Raw genomic sequence first — 19,721 nt, 5'->3', positions numbered from 1 at the left:
CAGCCAGTACAGCAAAAGTCCTACTCTGGTTCCCTTTCAGTGAGAATTCTCTGAGACCTGATTGATATTTAGGTCTGGCTAGGTAAATTTATTTCCATCCCCATTATATCCTAGGCAACTAGCTCTAAAACTATGCAGATAATTGTGGAACTTTATTTCCTGGATAAGTTTGAAGTAATAAAGGTCAGAGTGGAAGATTTTTGCCATGCATTCCTGCAATTGCATCCAGATAGACTCCCTCCTTGCAGAAAATATCTTTTCTCAACAAGTATACATTTCTCCTTCCTATGAACTGCCCTTTGACCTAAAACAACCAAAAAGTCTGTTCCCTTTGCTAGACCTGATCTTCTGAAGCAAAGCCTTTTCTCCCTTTCCCTATGACCCTCCATCCATCTATTGCAAATTTATAGAATGTTAGAGCTAGAAGAGACCTCATCATAGTCAGTGATTTCATTTTACAGAGGAGTGAAACTGAGATCCAAAGAGGAACATACTGATTTATAAAAGATCTGACTGGAACTCAGATTTGATAAGGCAGAATTAGGTTCAGCTGGCATGAGCCTATGGCAAGCTTTCCCAGATGGATGATCTGGGGTTCAATTATGGGTCCTTAGCATAGACATCCACCTGGAGTAGATACTTCTCTGGGGAGCATTAGAAGCTGCCCCTCCTAAACCAAACAAAACAACTCTTAGAGCCTCTCTTACCTAGGCTTGAATAGATCTTGGAAGACTACCCTACTGCACTCAGTGAAAGCATCACCCAATTTGATACCATGGCTCCAATTGCCAGATCAGAAAAAAAACACTCATCCTAGGTTAAGAGGAATAGTCAGCAAGATCTGGATCAGAGGTGATGAGGAAGCCATCCCCTGTCCTATCAGAAGCAGTGTAAGCAGTGATGCAAACACCAGCAACAAAAGTATGAACAGAGCATGGATAGCAGTGTGGTCAGTAAATGAAGAGGGCCACAAGAAAGAGGGAGTAAACAAATGGACTCCACATAGGCAGCAACCTTGCTGCTGGGGAAACCAAGGGATGAGAAGTTTCTCTGAATGGTGATACTGGTCATCCAGATCATTAGGAGCCTGGATCAGGGTGGATTGTGGTATAATCAAATTAGGTGGTAAATAAATATGACACAGCTGGTGTGAGTTTGTGGGGAGCTTCCTCCAGGTGACAAATCAGAAGTATAAACCCTTCAGAGAATAGCAATACAGAAGGAATGGTCTTCAGAGAGCATTTAGGTACAGCTTGGCCTTCACCTCTAGGATCTGCCTATACTCAAACCTGCAGGCTGCTCTGATTCAACATTATTGACTGGGGCTAGGAAAGCTACCTTGGAAAGCTCTGCTCAATATATGTGGTTACAGTTATATTCTCAACTGCTTTTTTCTCTCAATATGAAATCAGTGAGGTTTTTGTGTTCATTTACTTACTTGCTTATTTGTTGGGGGGGGCAGGAATTTTTTTTACAAAATAACCATTTTTAAAAGGTAGCATGAGATACTGGAAAGCCAGCAGAAAGCTGTCTTCAGAATCTGGAAGACTTAGGTCAAATCTCACCTCTGATATATACTAATTGTGTGACCTTGGGCTAGTCATTTGCAGGACCCTGGACAGCTCTTTATGACTGTTAGTTGCTGGTAAATTACAAATCTGCAGTAGTAGAGGGAGGGGTTTCAAAAGAGGCTACTTTAATGAAATCACAGATCCAAAGCCTGCCACCACCACCAAAAAAGACCCTTTTGTGTAACCTTTGTATTATATTCACAAAAGGGAACGGCTCAGATTACTTGAGTATATGTGTCCAGAAAACATAAAAGGCTTCATATGCTCAGGCCCAAGTAGGAGACCTTGACCATGCTACATCATAGGTTACTTGTCAGATGTCTGAAAACCTTCTGTGGAAGTCCATCTATCTCTGCCTCTATGCTTATAATTGTTTGGTCCTAGCATCTTCCATTCCTCATCCCTAGATAGGCTCTCAGCAGGCTTTAATTAATCAAGACCTATAACATAAATTACTAAAGGAATAAAAATGAAGCTAGCACAGCCAGCCCTTGAGAATCTTAATAGTTTATCAGCAGACATCATTTGGAGGAAGAAGACCCAAGTCCCAACCCCAACTCTGCTGTTTGTTCTTTGTTCAACCTTGGGTAAATCACTTGACCTCTATTGCTTTCAGCTTTATTGTCATATCAAGATGCGCTGCCAACTACAATCGTTGCACCTCTAAATCCTAAAACCCCAGTATCAGTACATTTTACTCTTCCTTAGCATAACTGCTGCCAATGATTGCCAAATCTTCCAGAGAACTAAACTTCCCCCCCTCCATGAAATAAAGGTTTTTTTCCTTCTTAACATCTTTTCCTGTTTTCCTTTGGGCCCTAGCATTCAACTTTCGAATACTAAATGCTTCAAGTGTACAATTGATTCTACAGACCTGACCCTAAGCTTTTTTAGGGAAATTTGTTTTAAGTTTTCACTGATGGTTAACATTGATGACTGCAGCTAGCCCTAGCCTTAGATATGCCTCACTTCTCTGCCCCTTCTTCCCTTCCCCTCCCCAATCCCCTAACACCATTTTCTCATCAGCCACACATATGGCCATTCCTCTTCTCAAACCTCATCTCCTTGCCAGTTCTGGATCCATAATCAAACCATCTGTCATAGCTCCTAGGAAGGAGATGTCAATCTACTTTCCCATGGCTTCACTGGCCATCTCTGAAACTTTCCTAACTAAACTGCCCCTTCATAGGCAATATTTCCCTATATATGAATTGTCTTCTCCTATTAAATGTAAGCTCTTGGGGTAGCTGGGTCACTCGGTGAATAGAGATGGGAGGTCTCAGATGCTCTGTAGCTATGTGACCCTTGGGAAGTCACTGAATCCCAATTGCCTGATCCTCACTGCTTTTCTGCCTTGGAAACAGTACTTAGTATTGATTCTAAGATGGAAGGTAAGGGGTTTTGGGGTTTTTTTTTCCAATGTAAGCTCCTTGAGGATAGAGCTTGTATATTTGTTATTTCTAACACCTACCACAATGCTTCACATGGCATAAGTAGTTAATAAATGGTTTAGGGTTTTTTCTCCTATTCATTCATTATGGTATTTCACAATATGATAAAGTTTACTTTTAGCTCTACTGGTGTAGAAGAGTGGGTGGTTTGAGAAGCAGAAAAGTCAAGAGACATCCCAAAACTCAATAGCAAACTATGAAAGAAATAAAGCAGGTCTCATGAGTTGCTGGAAAAGATCCTTTTTGCTTGATGAGCATGCTTTATTATTATTATTATTATTATTATTATTATTATTATGTCATAGTAAAGAGCAAGAGAGGCAAGAGAATGTTTCTTAGTCATTTCCTATCAAATTATCATAGGCATATCCCTGTTCCTGCTGCAATATCATCTCAACATTAAAATGTTGAAGCTAATCAGACATTTAATTTCAAAGTGGAAGGTCATTATCTTGTCACAAAATTTTATTCCAATTACTTTTTTCTATTATATGAAATGAATTAAAAGTAGCACAAAACACTGGGAGATCAAACAGTCAATCAGAAGCTCATTAAATATGATTGAAATTGGTGCAATAAAAAACATTCCCCATAGCTGTATTATTACTTAAAAGCTATATTCTGAATGGTTCAAAGAATTGATATCTTGCCAATCAAAAATTACCTTATCTATAAGAAGTAACCAAGGCTTTTAAAAGTTCACTGTACTTTTCAAGAGAAGAGTAAATGACTAAAGACTTAGGTAGATCACAGTCTTTCTGGACCTCAGATTCAGTCTATAAAGTAAGGAAGGTTAGAGTAGATTATCTCTAAAGTGCCTTCTGGTGCTAGTTTCTGTGTTTCTAGGACAACATATTGCCTGAGGAGCCCCTGCATGAGAGGGGAACCCAGAAGTAGAAGTGACTCCAAAAGCCTGGAGTCACAGTAAGTCCCTATCTTGTTTCAACAGGGTAGAGTGTTGTCTATATAGAGAGAGCCCACCAATACTCTTTTAAGTCACATACACCTTCTTCAGACTGTTAACAAACACAACTTGGATAGAAGTGGTATCTAGGACAAATATAACAAGCAAAAACAGGAAGTTGAGTTGCTCATGCATCAAAAGAGATGATACATTGGTACCCACAAGAGGAAGGATTTTCGTTTTTGGGTGTACTGTCCGTGAGGGATTAATGAAAAAGCTTAGATGAGAGTCAAAGCCTTGACAAGACAACAAGGTGGAAATGTGAGTTCTATCAATGGAGTGAGAACATGAATCAATGAAATCAGTTCCCCCAAAATATCCAAGTATCTACTTTATCACAAGTCTGGTTATTGGAACTGTTATTGGTCCATTATTCAGATAGCTCTAATCTTCCCTGAAGAGAGCCAAAAGGTTATAATAGGACAAAAAAAAAAAAGATGAATCCTGCATGTCACATCTTTTCTTTTTCCATAGACCTTGCACAAGGGCTAGGGGATATGTTAAATTTATAATTTACAAAGAGCAAGGAACTTCTTTCAGATTTTTGTGTTGAGAATCCAACATTTTTAGCTTCTTCCCTTATTGAAAGTGTCAATTTCATAGGAAGGACCATTTTTTAATATACAGGACTAATTTTATCAACTGCAACAGACAACACTCTAAGCATTTTAAAGAGAACGAGTGATAATGGGGCAAAGAAGGGTAAGAGGAAAAAAATTAATTGGCAGAACAGAAAACTACCAGTAATAGAAAATTATTTCTTAAGGAGAACTATTGTAAACTACTCCCATAATTCCATTTTCCAAAGCTATGATTTATTGGTTGGGAGGGGAACATTTCAAATGCAAAATATGGAACTGTTTTATAGAAAGAAAAGGAAAGTGTTGGGAGCTTTGTTATCATTTATTTTCTCTAGTATATCATTCAATTTCAGCTGTCTCACATCTCAGAAGTATCTCCACCATTTCTCACTTAGGTGCCTCAGAAACGTCTCTATGGCATCTCATTCTCTCCCTGTCTTTCACCAGCATTTCATTATTTCTTAACTGTCCCTCTAATGCCTGTCTCCGTTTTTCCTGGGGATCCACGTGTCCTCATTTAGCAGTTTTCTGAAGCCAGAGAGAAATGTTGCAAATAATGTTAAATATGATTAATATCTTGAATTCCTTGAAATATGACATGCATGAGTTACAATGAAACCTCTTTTATTTCTCCATGAAATGCTTTTGCATAATGAGAAAGAAAATGTCCTCTATGCCCTAATCAGGTCTGACAGTTCCTGGACTCCAAAATACTTTTATTTATGGCATTATTTATTTCATCTCTAATAAATGGAAAGAAAAAAAAACCAAGAGACCACAATCTGAGGAGACTGCAGAAGGGAGGGAGACAGGGTAGAGGGACACAGGAGGGGGAGAAAGGTAAACATCTTCCAAAACACAGTCTGGAAATAAGTTGCCATACCTGGGAGAGAGCATCAGAGGTCAAAGTACCCACAGGTCAAGATGTCAAATCACACAGGAAGGAAATGAATCAATGACCCACAGATTAACAAGAGAACTCAAGAACAGGACTACAGAGTTTAAAAGGATGAAGGACCCTGATCTGAAACTGTACCCAAGATAGGAGGTACCTACCAGATCTTAACACAATGTTCATTGTAGTTGATCAATAAATGTTTGTTAATTGACTGACCACAAAACTAGATGGAAGAAGACACAATAATGAACCAGATATGAAATAGAACAGAGAAAAATAAAATATAGAAATAGCCCTTGAGTAGGTGGGACATTGAGTCTATACTGTCTTGCAGAGTACCCCAGGACTGAAAATGTAATCAGTGACTGAGATCCAGGGTCCTCAAACAAACATTTGCTCAAAGTCTATGCTAGCAGGAACGTAGAGGAAAAGACAGAGATTATGGTAAGAACTGCACTGAATATCATGCCCAAAGAATTTTTCATCAGCCTTCATGGACCAGCATGGTGTCTTGGGTAATTTGGAGTCAAAAGACCAAAGTTCCAATCCTATCTCTGAGCTGTGTAACCTTGGGCAAGTCTATTCTCCTCTCTAAATTTCCATATCTTTATCAGATTATTTAGAGAGTTGAGCCAGATGACATCTCTGAGACTACTTTCAGCTCTAAGTCCTATGAATGTATATCAGCTCACTTCCATCATTTTTCTTCTTAGAAATCAGTCAGCTTAAGCACATTTGTTCTAATCAAACGTCTGGTTTCCAGTCCACGTCCATGGGTTCCGCCCTCAGTCCCACGGTTCAAACAACTCTCCATCACAGTCATCAACAGCATCCCCGACCCTCTTTCTGGAAGCCTAGCCTTATTGCTTATTGGGAAAAGAGGTTGGCTGCCCTTAGCTCGGCCCCCCAACAAAGAAATCTCAGGGCTCCTTTACCTTACCAAAGAATACTCGCTATATATGAAAGCTTTTTCCTTTCTTTTCATCTTTTCTCCCAAAAGAGTCATTCGGTGGTGGAGTCTGTGTGTCCTTTACTTGTTTAAATGGTAAAGTTAGCCTAGAAGCTCTCAGAAGACAGGGGGAAGGTCTCTGTGACATGACCCGATAGGGATGCTTATCATAGCCTCAAGTGCAAAGGATAGTAGGATTATAGGTCTAGGACTGGAAAGGGTGCTCAGAAGTCGTCTAGTCCAACACTCGCATTTTAGGAAGAGGAAACTGAGGTTCAGGGAGGTTAAATAATTTGTGCTTTAAAAAATGCTTTCTGCACGAGGACAGGATACCCAGAAATCCGAGCCCTGGACCAGAAGCGCAGACTGCCAGATATGAGACCGGAGCCGGGTGCCGGGGAGTCTCAGTCCCCCAGACTCTCGAGTAGGGGAGCAATCCATTGGGGTCCCGAGAGAAGTGGATGGGGGAGTGGGGGAGGCGATGGTCCGAGAAGGAGAAGGAAAAGCCAGTCTTCCTAATAAGAGTTCCTGGCCCCAAGACCTGTTTGGGTTTCTCTACAAGTTCATAGGTGGATGCTGAACACTTGCTATTGGTCTGGGCGAGAAGGCCAAGAGGCGCCCGGGTAGAGAAAGGTTTTCCCAGGAATGTGTGCCCAAGGCAGGCTACTTTGAGCCACCCTTCGAATGCCTTTCTGGGCTCTGGGGGGGTGGAGGGGTCTAACTAGAGCGCCTGGGGCGGAGAAGGGCAGTAGGACGAATGCTCCCTTAGCCAAGTGCCTGGAGCAAGTAGCCCAAGGGGGCAGCAGCAAGTGCCCAGGGACAAGGGCTTGCTGGAGGGGCGCCCAGGGGCTCTAAAGACAAACCACTTCAGACAGCAAGACTCACCTCGCCCAGGTCGCACACCCATTTCACCTGTCTACAGGGCGCCCCTCTAGCAACTCCCTCCCTCCTCTCCTCCTTGGCGGTGCATTTCCCCCCACCCCCAAGTGAGAGGCAAAGACCTAGCAGGCAAGCCCTCTCCGCAGCTGTGATGCCAGGGCCCGCCTCCTTCCCCCATTATCATTAGCAGATATTACCCTAAACACTTGCTCTTTACCTCCCTTCTCCCTCCAGGCATTGGAGAGACCGCCTGTCAATCACGGCCCCGGCAGCAGCCCCCCGCACGGGGGCTCGGCAGTGCCAGCCTTAGCGACAAGCAGCAGCCCCAGCAGCATCGGCGGCGGCGGCGGCGGCGGCGGCGGCGGCGGCGGCAACAGCAGCAGCCCCACAGAAACATACACATACACACACACATACACACACACACATACACATACACACACATACATAGAGGGAAAGACAGAGAGAGCCCCGAGAGCAGGAGGGGGAGGGGGTCTGTAGGGGGGGAAACCAGCCCGGAGGAGGAGGAGGAGGAGGAGGAGGAGGAGGAGGAGGACAGGAGGAGGATGGAGGAGGAGATGCAGCCAGCAGAGGAGGGGCCCAGCCTCCCCAAAATCTACAAGCAGCGGAGCCCTTACAGCGTCCTCAAGACCTTCCCCAGTAAGAGGCCAGCCTTGACCAAGAGGTACGAGAGACCCACCATGGTGGAAATCCCTCCGGTCAGGGCAGCTGCAGGAGGACAGCAACCCCACTTTCAGCATCCTCCTGCCTCCATCAGCAGCAGCGAGCAGCATTCTCAATACCAGGCGCAGAGCTCCTATCCGAACGGGCCCGGCCGAGCCGCCGCCGCCGCCTCTTCTTCCTCCCCCTCTTGCACCCCAGTCGTGTCCCAGGGCCACCTGAGGACTCCAGTCCCTCCGCCTACTCCCCTGGCTTCCTCCTCCGCCGCCGCCGCTGCCGCCGCCGCCGCTGCAGCCGGGGTCTCCAGGTACGGAGCCAACCAGGCGGCGGCCGCAGGCAGCAGCAGCAGTAGCAGCAGCAGCAGCAGCAGCAGCAGCGAGGGGAGCAGCAACGGCACCAGCGGCAGCCTGGAGCTCAGCGCAGGTACCAACTCTTTCCCTTAACTTCAGCTCCCACCCCCTCTCCCCGGCAGCAGTTCGGGAGAAGTGGTGGGAAGGAAAACTGTTGCAGGGGGGTGTGGGGGAGACCCCTCCCCTCGCTCGGCGCGCACTGTAACTTTGAGGTGACGAGCCGGGGAGGAGAGTGAAGGGACGTGCAAACTAAGCAGAAAGAGTTAGGGAGCTTCCTAGTCTCACTTCCGTCGTCCCAGCCCACGGACCCCACCCGGAAAGGGATTCTGAAAACTCCTTGCTGATGCTTTTTCTAACTCCTCTGCGCCTCCTCTTCCTTCCCCCTCCTCGAAAAGTGTTGCTCCTAACAGGTGGCTTTTCCCTTCCAAATCTAGTTGGGGGGGAGAGAAGAGACTATAGTAGTTGGTTTGACAGGATTGCTCAGAAGAAGGTCTTGCAGTGACCAGATTGCCCTCTAACAGGTAGAAGCTGCTGGGATTCATGCCTGTCTCTTGACACTGGAGCAATACGATTGGGCGGGCTGGGGCTCCAGAGACAACGACTTGCTCCCTAGAGTGACAGCTGCTGTTAATGCTAGAGGTTGCAGCTGACCAAACGCCGCCCCCTGGGTTGTTTGTTAACCTTTACTCTCCTCTTCTCCCCTCTCCTGTCCTCTTTTCCCCTGTTCTCTCCTCTTTTCTCTTCCTTCTCTCTTCTTTAATTTTTTCTTTTCTATTTTTCTTTCTCTTCTCTCCTTTCTCCTTTTCTTTCTTCTCTCCTTTTAGCTTGTCTCTCCTCTTTCTCCATCCCTTTCCCCACTTCCCTTCCCTCCCTTTAGCTCCAGAATGCCGCTTCTTGCTCCTGTTACTTTGAGTGAAAGGGAGATTGACCTCCAAGGAGATCACAAGAATGAGTAGAAATTCATGCTCCTTACTGGAGGCCCAAGGAAGTCTCAGTGTTTGCCTGTCAGAATTGTCTGATATGAAATGCTGCTCAGCAGGGGGCCTTATTTCTCCAGTCCGAGTGGCATAGAGTTTACAGGAGAAATGCCTTGTGAGAAGCAGTTTATAAAGAGGTCTAAATTGCTTTTAACACCTTTTCTCCCTAGGGTCTACAGTGCTAGTCTCTGGTGAAAAGGAGTCTTTCTATTCTGCCTTTGCTGGGGTAAAGATGGACAGATAAGAAATGCGAGTGGGAAAAAAACCTACTGGTATTTATTTCAGTACCTTGAATGTGGATTTATTTCACATATAATAGTCAAAAGTTGTTGATCAGGTCTTTCCTGGTTTTGTGGAACAAATAAACTGTGCAGTGGTGAAGCTGAATCCCTTAGCACAAAGCCTGGCACATAGTAGGTGTTTAATAAATGTTTATTGATTGACTGATTCTTCAGCAGAAAATGAGGGCACCTTGCCCCCACATGAGTTATGAAGCCCTAAGCAAACGTTCTGCTGTTTGTCAATATTTTGACACTTGAATGATTAGTTTTGAGAAAGAAAACCTAATTATAGGTTATGGTGAAGACTAGCTCTGCCGCTTCACTGGCCAATTTTGTATGTCAGGTGTTGTTTGGATGAGAGTTATGCTCCAGCTTTGTGTGCATTTTTTCTTTTTCTTTTTTTGTCAAGATCTCTTGGTCTAATGTCTTTTTCTTTTTTACATTCTGACTTCTCTGTTCTTCTTTTCCTTGTCTTTTCCCCTTCCCTTGTCATCTTCTCTTTAAATCAAAGTAATCTCTACTTTATCACCCTCCACATTTTGGTTCCTATTTTCTATTCTACTTTTCCATTCTTTTATTCCTCTCATCTCAGTTTAAGTTTTCCCTACTATTATTTTTTATATTCTTATTATGTAGTTTTGTCCTTTTACTTTCTATGTTTAACTGTTTCTTTTCTCCTCTGTTTTGAAGCAGCCTTTTCTGTTTTATTTTCAGTTTACTAGTATTCAATTTATTTTGAAGAATTTTTTCTTTCTTCTTGATCTGCTCTTTTTTAGCCATTGTTTTCAATCTTTTAACTTTTCTTTGCATCCTTGCTAGTCTCTTCCCTTTATTTTTGCCTTCTCTTTTCATTCTCATCATTTTAACCTTTTTTTCTCTTTTCCCACCTTTTGCATTTCCTTGTTTCATTATGGGTTTTTTTCCTCCTATTTCTCTCCCTGCATTATTCCCCTTCATCTCTTCTCTTTCTTCTACCCTGGTAGTTTTCCTATTTCTGCTCATTGTATATTTTCTTCTGCCTTGTACTGAAGACCATTCTTTTTTTTCCTCCTAATTTTCCCTCTGACTGAACTTATATTTCTATCACTTCGGGTAGGGCCTTGAACACCTAAATAGCCACAAAGTTAATTTCACTAGTAAAAGAGAAGTTGTCTCTCTTTTTCAGTAGTAAAGGAAATACCATAAAGGAGGCTAAACTAATAGTATCAAGGGCAGTAGACTAGTTTTTTCATTGCCAAGATGGTAACTAAATAATATATGCTCCTTTCCAGGAGTCAGAAAAGAATAATCTGGGAGGGTCCAAGTCAAAGTAAAGAAAAAAGCTATTACATTATGGTATGTACAAGTTATAGTCATAATAGTAATGATATTGAATGACAGAGAACTTTCAACAGGGATATGAGTATCCATCTGAGGCACAGTTATCTAAAGAGCTGATTGGTTCCTGAAGAAACCAGTGGTTCCCATTTGAACCAATGAGCAGTTGTGCAGACAGACAGACACTTAGAAACACTTTACCAAAAAAAGAAATGCATTTTCTCAAAAGACAGTTCATCTGATATCCTGAAAGAGTTCAAAGATTAAGTTGAAGAATGAGAGGGACAGTGGTCAAAGTTGATGAACAGAAAAGAAAGCATGATCTTATATGACCAGAAAACTAATGACTAGAAAATAAATGAATTGGGCAAATGACTGGAGATTGTCCTAGTTTTCTATCAATAGAAATCCCTATAAGATTTTTAAAATGTTATAAAAATAGATTTCCAAGTTCTTTTCATTATTTTCATGTGATGATTCTGAACAAAATATCAAAATAATTATCTTTTGAACATGCATCATACCATGATTTCTAAAGCCTATCTTTCCTCTATGGATGGCTTAGAGTTAAAAACCCACGTAGATCTTGATATGCAGCCTAAATTTGGCATCAGGAAATGGGAAATTGCATCTTTAAGCAGAGTACAATCAAAAATGAATTACAATAAATCCTATATAATTGCATAGGTCATTCTCTTTAATGAGATTTTATTAACCTGACTGTCAAGCTTTTGAGTCAGGCAGATATTTTATCTTCTTCAACTGATAAAAGTGTCAGCTATAAACCACCATATAAATATTCATAAATCTACACATCTGTGGCAGCCTATCAGCATCATTCTTTTGGACATTAAAAGCATTCTAATTACTTTCTGTCTCGCAGAGCTGAAATGCTGCCTGTTATAGTATGTGCTTGGCAGGCATGATTGCTTTTGTTTGCCATCACAAATAGCAGCATCCTATTTTATATACCGATGGTCCAGAAAATATTCAGGGTTTGACTGAGCAGGATGAATATTAGGAAGCACCATCTGGTTTTGATAGCACCAAGTATATTAACTCATCTGTTAATTTTTGACACATCATTGATTTATTTATTCAGAAAAATTGCATCCTGTTTTGCTGTATTGATATTTGACATTATAAAAAAATCAGATAGCTCTTTCTTTAATGGAGCACAATCCTTTGATTTAAGGCCATAAGTGCTTTTACAAAAGATTTCCTTCTCCAACTTCATAAGCACTGTATATCACTACTTCATAAAGTCCTTTCTTTAACCAAAGTTACAGTAATGCTTTAAACAATGAATTCTACGTATAACTAATTGTAAATTTGCTTGATAAATGAATATTATTGTCTTTAAAAGACGTATATGTCTTTCTAATATAGTATTTCTAATACTAGTATGCTTCAGTGTTAACAGATTTCACCTTTTGATGGAACTGATCAAAATACTGCCACTAATCATGACTCCCATGATTTTCTTTATCAAAATAAAATGCTCAGAGGAATATCTTGGGACTGGTAAATATCACAGGAGCCCTTACATAAAATAATGTTGATATACCATGTCTACAAACTTAACATCACTATTACTCACATATTTCAGAAGATAGATGGGTGACTCTCTAGACTTTTGTTACCTCACTATCAAATACAGGATGAACTAAGTCACTTAAATGGATACATTTGGAAGGAATACGATGTTGTTTTTTCTCATTATAAAAAGTAATCATGTGTTCAAATCTTGGAAACAGAACAGACGACTTACAACATGGCATTATCCACAAGTAGGCGGTACCAGAGAACAAAATAAATGAGATAGAAGTAATCGTTATGGAGTGGCTTGTGATCATAATCTATTAGCATTTTACAGCATTCTGTGGTTAGTGAGTGGTGTAAGATAAAATTGCCTTGGAGCACTTTTGTAAACTGTTGGACATGATGCTTCTGTAACCTCACTTGGTTACAGCCTTCAGTGATTTAAAATTTTGTTTTTAGAAAATACAAGATATGTTTTTGCACTTTTCTTAATTAGTAATCATGGATGAGTGACCATACAATTGCTTTCACATGAAATCAGAACTTTCTCCCCCATTTCTTAGCAATAACAGGCATTGCACAATGCATACATTTCTAATTGCATTTTGTCTGGAAAGCTAAAATACTCAAGGCCGCAATAAATGTTAAGTGGGAAGATTTTATTTTGTTTTACACCAAATATAATAGTAATATTTTTCATCCTGATGTTTCTAGTTCCTAAATGTTAAAATATTCATGTATTTAACTACTGATAATACAAGAGATTCTGCTTTTGAGTATCAATTGCTTTTTTTTGGTCATTATTCTGAAAAAAAATTGAAAGTTAAAAAGATAAAAAAATCTCATGGGTCTGAACAAATTGCCTTTGGTATTTGTATCAATTTTTAATATTCTGAATATAGTCTAATACATTTTGTTAATGGTAAATTTACATTACATTATCTTTTTTCTCAGTACCCTATGAGATAATCTTTCAAAAAAAAGAAGAAATATTCAGCTTAATCAGACTTTCCTCTTCAAAAATATATACCTTGACATGTGATTTATTAATATGATTAAAATGCTGAATGTTCTGTAGAACAGAGAACAAATGTATTTGAGTGGTTGTCTCATATAATTCAATTTTAACCTTAACTTTCCCATTTTCCCCCCTTTTATCAAGCACAAATGAAAACAGTGTAACTCTTATGCTACTTGGGCCTATTATGATTAAAATGCACATAGCAAAAATAACTCCAGGTCCAGAATAGGATTATAGGATTAAACTGAATGAAAAATGCCACATTCTAAAATTATAAAATTCCAATCAGTTTTTTCCTTTGATATTTCAAATAAAAGAAACTTCTCCCAGCTTTCCATGTAACCTTGAGCAACTCTTTTCCCCTATTTAAGCCTAAGATTCCTGGTTCACAAAATACACAGGCTGGATTTGACCGATCTCTAAAGTCCCTGGCAGCTCTACGATTCTCTGAGCCTAGGGGGAAAAATAAAGTAAAGAAAAAAATAGAAATTTCCCATTCTTGCATTTGACCTGTGATTTCAAGACTGTGGGAAACTTCCAGGGAGGAAATTTTCTACAATATATATTGGCAACTGCTTTATAACTTATTGCACCTACATAGCATAAGGTTTAGAGCACTGGACCTAGAGCCAGGAAGTCCTGAATTCATATGTGACCTCAGACAATTATCAGCTGGGTGACCCTGGATAAATCCCTTAGCAACTCTGTGCTTCAGTTTCCTTCTCTGTAAAATTAGGATATGAATAGCACTCTCCATAGCAGGGTTGTTGAAGCATAAATGAAATAATGCTTCGAAAGTGCTTTGCAAATCTTTAAGTGCTATTTAAATGCTAGTTACTATTATTATTATTATTGTCTTACAGAGTTGCTTGGGAGCCCTGAGACTTTTAGTGACATGGACATATAATTAGTGCATGGTAGGTCCAGGATTTGGATCTAGCTCTTTCTAAATCCGTGGGGGGGGGGGGGGGGGGGGGTCTTCTATCCACTAGGCAATACTGCTTTTCTTTTGGAAATTTCTTGTCACTTTGATTTCTTGACTTTTTGATCCCTGTGAACAAATGTTACATACATATCTATGATGTTTTCTCACAATCTTTCCAATTAAACCCATTTCTTCTCTCCTAGACTGCATAGGTACCATGAATACCATTTATGAAAGGAGAGAGAAGGAGCATCTCTTTTTCTACCTTCCATATTCTCCAGGATAGTGGATTATCTCTGGTGTTCCTAGAGAATCTCTTGGCCATTGTTGTGGTTTACTCCTAGCTATGGGATAGTTTAAAAAGCTTTTTCTATAACACAGAAAATTTAGCTCTGAGATACCCCATGGAAATGTAAAAAGGGCTCTCAGATATAACAATTCACTTTCCCACTTCAGACCATATACCCCCAAATGGAACTATGCAGGACCAGAGTCACAAAGGCAATGGAACTAACTATTAGACCCTTGCTGGGAGGCAAATAGGGAGGAGAAGAGAAGTAACTTCAGGGGGACATCCTCCCACTAATATGCAAACCTAAAAGAGGTTTACATCAGCCTCTAGTCACCATCAAAAAGTAGAGAATGAATTGGTCCAATGTGTGCAATTTCAAAGGGAATAAATAATCAGTAGTGTTTAATAGATCCTGCTAATGGATCCTACACTGCCTTATTTTTTTAAAAAATATTTACTTTCTGCCTTAGGATCAATACTGCATATTGGTTCCAAGGTAGAAGAGTGGTAAGGGCTAGACAATAGAGGTTAAATGACTTGCCCAGGGTCACACAGTTGGGAAGTCTTTGAAGCCAGATTTTAACCCCTCCACTTCCACTGAGCAACCTAGCTGCCCCCATGATATGTACAATGTGAAATAAACACAATCAAAAATTAGTGTAAGCCTAGAGGTAGCTATTCTCATATAACCACATTTCTTGAAGTATTAATAAAATGCTTTTCACTTTACCTTTCTATGTGAATAAGAAGTGTATTTTGGGAATGGGGCAGAGAAGAGGGGATATCAACTATTCATTGATAGTCAAAAAGGGTAGTGGAAAAACATTTTTTAAAGAGAAACAATAAACGATGATATGTATGTCAGCTGACACTTATTACTATCATACTACTACTGACTTTCACCTTATTTTAATCAATCAGATTTATGCATGTTTCTATTTGTTTCTTGAAATTATTTTGGGTGGAAGCTAGGAGGGAAAATAATATAATTTAGGATTTCATGTATACGAAATTATAGACTTAGAGGGAGGTTCAGATCTATAGGCTCTGAGAAAGTTAAGTTGTAGATTCACAGCATTCCTAAAAGAAAAGGTTTTTACTGATTTTTTTCTTCTGATTAGTTTTTCTGATCTGTGTTGCTGCATGTGTGTTTTTAACTGATACGACCAGAAAGTCTGAAATTCTATACCTAATTTTGGCATCAGTGACATTTTAGTAGATTGATATTTCCAATGGAAAAAGTTCTTTTGGAAATAGTATTTTAGCTAACCTCCAAATAACAGTGATGTTAGCCAGCCTGTATATTTGCCTTGAATAATCATAGAAAAAAATTAAAATCATTAGAGACAAAATTACTAGATTGAATATATAATGTCATTTTGGGGCTGACCACTGGATTCTAAGATTACTTTTTAATTTACTTTATAAGTGCAGTGAATTTTTCAAAAAGTACATCTTTCTTTTGCAGTTTATGACTGAGAAAAAATATATTAAATGTGATAGTGGTTGTTTTGATTAAGTGTACAACAAGCATGAGGGTATTCTAGGAATAATAGTAATGGTGAGTTTAAATATTAATGTCATCATAGAATCTTATCTATACTTATTAATTCAGTGATTCCATAAAAACCAAGAATATGATATCAGACTCATGTAAATCATATATTCAGCCAATCAACAAGCATTTATTAAACAGTTAGGTTACAATGGTGGCACAGTGGCTAGAGCACAGGACTTGGAGTCAGGAAACCCTGAGTTCTAATCTGGCTTCAAACACTTATCAGCTGTGACCCTAGATAAGTCACTTAACCTCTTTCTTCCTCAATTTCCTCATCGATAAAATGGGGATAATAATAGCACTACACCCAGGATTATTGTAAGCATAAAATGTTAAAGTACTTTGAAAACCCTAAAGTGCTATATAGACACTACCGAACTTTGTGATAGATGCCATGCTAAGTGTTCGAGATACAAAAAAGAAAAAAAAACCAACAAGCAAAAGTGGTGTATGCCTTCAACAAGCTTATATTCTAATGGGAGAAATATTTATATAAATCAGTACATGCAAGGTAAATACAGAATAGATGGAATGTAGTCTTAGAGAGAAAGAACTGGGGAATAGGAGGGACCATCAGAAAAAGCCTCCTGGAGGCTTGAAGCACGTTTTAAATACTGCCAATGCAAAGGCGATGAAGGTATATGTATGAGGGAATAGCAAGCAGACCCATATATAGCTATGTCCCCATTAGTGCAAATAGTGAGTCCCCTGAAGTAGACATAGGCATTCAAATTCACACTATTCAAAGTTATACTCATGAAATATGGTGATTGGTTCCAGTCACTGAAAATATGCAGGGCTAATTCAAATAATGCCACTTACTTCAGGGAAACCCATTATTTGCCTTAATTGTGATATCATTTAACCTCACAGAAAGATTGTGTTCTATACCGATGATATATACCCTGAACATGCCAGACATTCTGAAAATGCTTGTCTGTAGTCACAAGGGGATATGAATGAGAAAGTAACAACTACCCACCAGCTGTGCAAATCCAATGGCCCTTTTCAGTTCTCATTCTTCATGGCCTCTTTGATGCAATTGATACTACTGCCATGTGATCATTTAAGGTTCTCTCTTTTCCCTTAACCCAAGGCATAACACTTTGCCATTCTAACTAAGTGCATCTTCTCTATCTTCTCAGCCCTTAAATATGAGTGATGTTCCCAAAGTTTCTATCTTTGGTGGTCTTCTTTCTTCTTTCCTCTTCTCCTCCTTCTCCTTCCCTTTCCTGTTCCCTTTCTCCTTCCCCTTCCTGTTCCCTTTTTCCTTCCCCTTCCTGTTTCCCTTTTCCTTCCCCTTCCCCTTCTCTTTCCTCTCCTTCCTTCTTTCTTCCTCTTCCTCTTCCTCCTCCTTCTCTCTCTTCTCCCTCTATAGTTTCTCTTTCCCAGTAATCATATCTATTCTACCATTTTGCTACCAGTTCAATAACCACTTCTTTGAAGATTATCCCCAAATCTGGATATTTAATTCTGACCTCTCTCCTAAGCTTTAAACCTGCATATCCAGTTGTGATGGTGGTAGTGTTCATCTGTGTCCAACTCTTCATGATCCTATGGATCATAGCATGCCAGACCCTTCTATGGTCCACTTTCTCTTGAAATCTGTCCAAGTTCATGCTTGTTGTTTCCATGACACTATCTATCCATCTCATCCCCTTCTCCTTTGTGAAATATTTACCTAGATGATGTTCTAAATTCAATTTTTCCAAAACAGATTATTGTATTTCCTTTCATTACTTTCTCCTTTTTCTGACATAACTTTCTATTAGGAGCATAATTTCCCCAGTTTCTCCTGGTAGAAACCTCAGAGTTATCCTTCTCCTCCACTTCTCATATCCAATCAATTTTCATGTCTGGTTGACTCTACCCTAATATCTCTTGTATCTGTCTCTAATGCTATTCCTACTGTCACCATCCTAGTGTTAACTTTGATTATCATCACCACCACCATTGCCCCCAAATTATTGCACTAGCCTCCCAATATCATTCTACCTCTATTTCCTTCCTGCTCTAAGTCATCCTTCATATTTCACCAGCCTAATTACACTCACACACACAACATACACCATGGTCATGTCACTACAGTGCTAAAAAATCTTTAATGGTTTCCTATTTTTGTTGAATAAACTTCAAACTCCTTTGCCTGTTATACAGGCCATCCTATATTTCTTCTTCTCTTCCTCTGTTGAATGCTTATCCATCCATTTAAGTTCTCCTTCACTTATCTCTCCACTTATAAATGTCCTTTCCTCCTCACAAGCCTCACATGGTCCATTGTTTTGCTTCTCTGGGAAAGCATATTGAAACAGCTTTGGACTTAGAATCAGAATGGATTGTTTGTTCTGCCTCTTTTTACCTATGTAACAATGAGAAAGTCACATATAGGAGCATAGATTTCAAATCATGAGGGATATTTGAAGTCATCTAGTCCAACCTATTCATCTTGCAGATGAGGAAGCTGATGCCTGGAAAGGCTAAGTGACTTGCTAAAGATTATAGAAGTCAAAGGGCAGAAAATATAATGAAATGATGCTCATAAGGTGTCAAACTATCTTAAAGATTCATTCTATACCAGATCTCTTTGTGATGGAATTAAAGGGAGAATTAAAATTTCTCACTGGAGAAGCAACATTTTCAGGGCTTTAAATAGTTTAAGTCTTAGAAATATGGCGGGTCACTTGGAAGGAAGGAGCACAACAGACACAGGTGGATTTTGTAGAGCTCAGTTTCTTCATCTATGAAATAAGATGGTTGGATTAAATCACTTCTCAGATCCTTTCTAGCTTGAACTCTAGAATGTAACATTTTTTTCCTTTTAAAAAGTTAATTTATTTATTTTTTGCCAATTACATGTAATAAAAAATTTCCATATAAGTTTTCCAAAGTTATATGATCCAAATGGTCTCCTTCCCTTCTTCCCTTCCCCCTCCCAGAGATGGCAAGCAATTTAATCTGGGTTATACATGTGTTATCAGGCAAAACATGTTTCCATATCATTCATTTTTGTACGTGAATAATCTTATAAAACCAAATCTCCCAAACATATACCCAAATAAACAAGTGAAAAATCATGTTTTCATCTGTACAGATTGTAACTTCTTTGAGAACAGAGATTGTTTCACTTTAAAATTTCGAATCCTCAGCACCTAATACAGTGGCTAACACAAGGTAGGCATCTAATATATTTGCACTGATTAATCATTCCTCTCTAATGTACGGATAATGTGTGGTTTTATATTGTAGTTGTCTGTGTATGTATCTTATCTCATTATTCTGTGAGCTTTATTTGGGAATAGATTTTCTCTTATATAAACTATTTTTCTCCTCCAGTACTTCATTCAGTGTTGTTCACACAGTAGGTGCTTTTAAAAGATTGTTGAATTAGTTGAGTTTGACAGCTCAGTATAAGCCATGATGACGAGTAAATAAAAATAGCATACACCCCTCTAATGGTGGGTAACTCATATTCTCTTGATAGATA

At 39.6% G+C, this 19,721-nt stretch overlaps 1 protein-coding gene across 1 annotated transcript in view; it reads left to right on the top strand.

The window, feature by feature from the left end:
* The first annotated feature begins 7,859 nt into the window (after positions 1 to 7,859).
* The window catches only part of BEND4 (BEN domain containing 4), a 52,146-nt gene continuing 40,284 nt past the window's right edge, over positions 7,860 to 19,721 (top strand). The window contains exon 1 of the mRNA XM_001365112.5: positions 7,860 to 8,397. Within this exon, the coding sequence (XP_001365149.2) occupies positions 7,860 to 8,397 (538 nt within the window). The remainder of the gene's footprint in view (positions 8,398 to 19,721) is intronic.

This window comes from Monodelphis domestica, chromosome 6, assembly GCF_027887165.1.
Source record: "Monodelphis domestica isolate mMonDom1 chromosome 6, mMonDom1.pri, whole genome shotgun sequence".
NCBI classification, from domain to species: domain Eukaryota; kingdom Metazoa; phylum Chordata; class Mammalia; order Didelphimorphia; family Didelphidae; genus Monodelphis; species Monodelphis domestica.
This window is presented reverse-complemented; position numbering and strand designations above follow the sequence as displayed.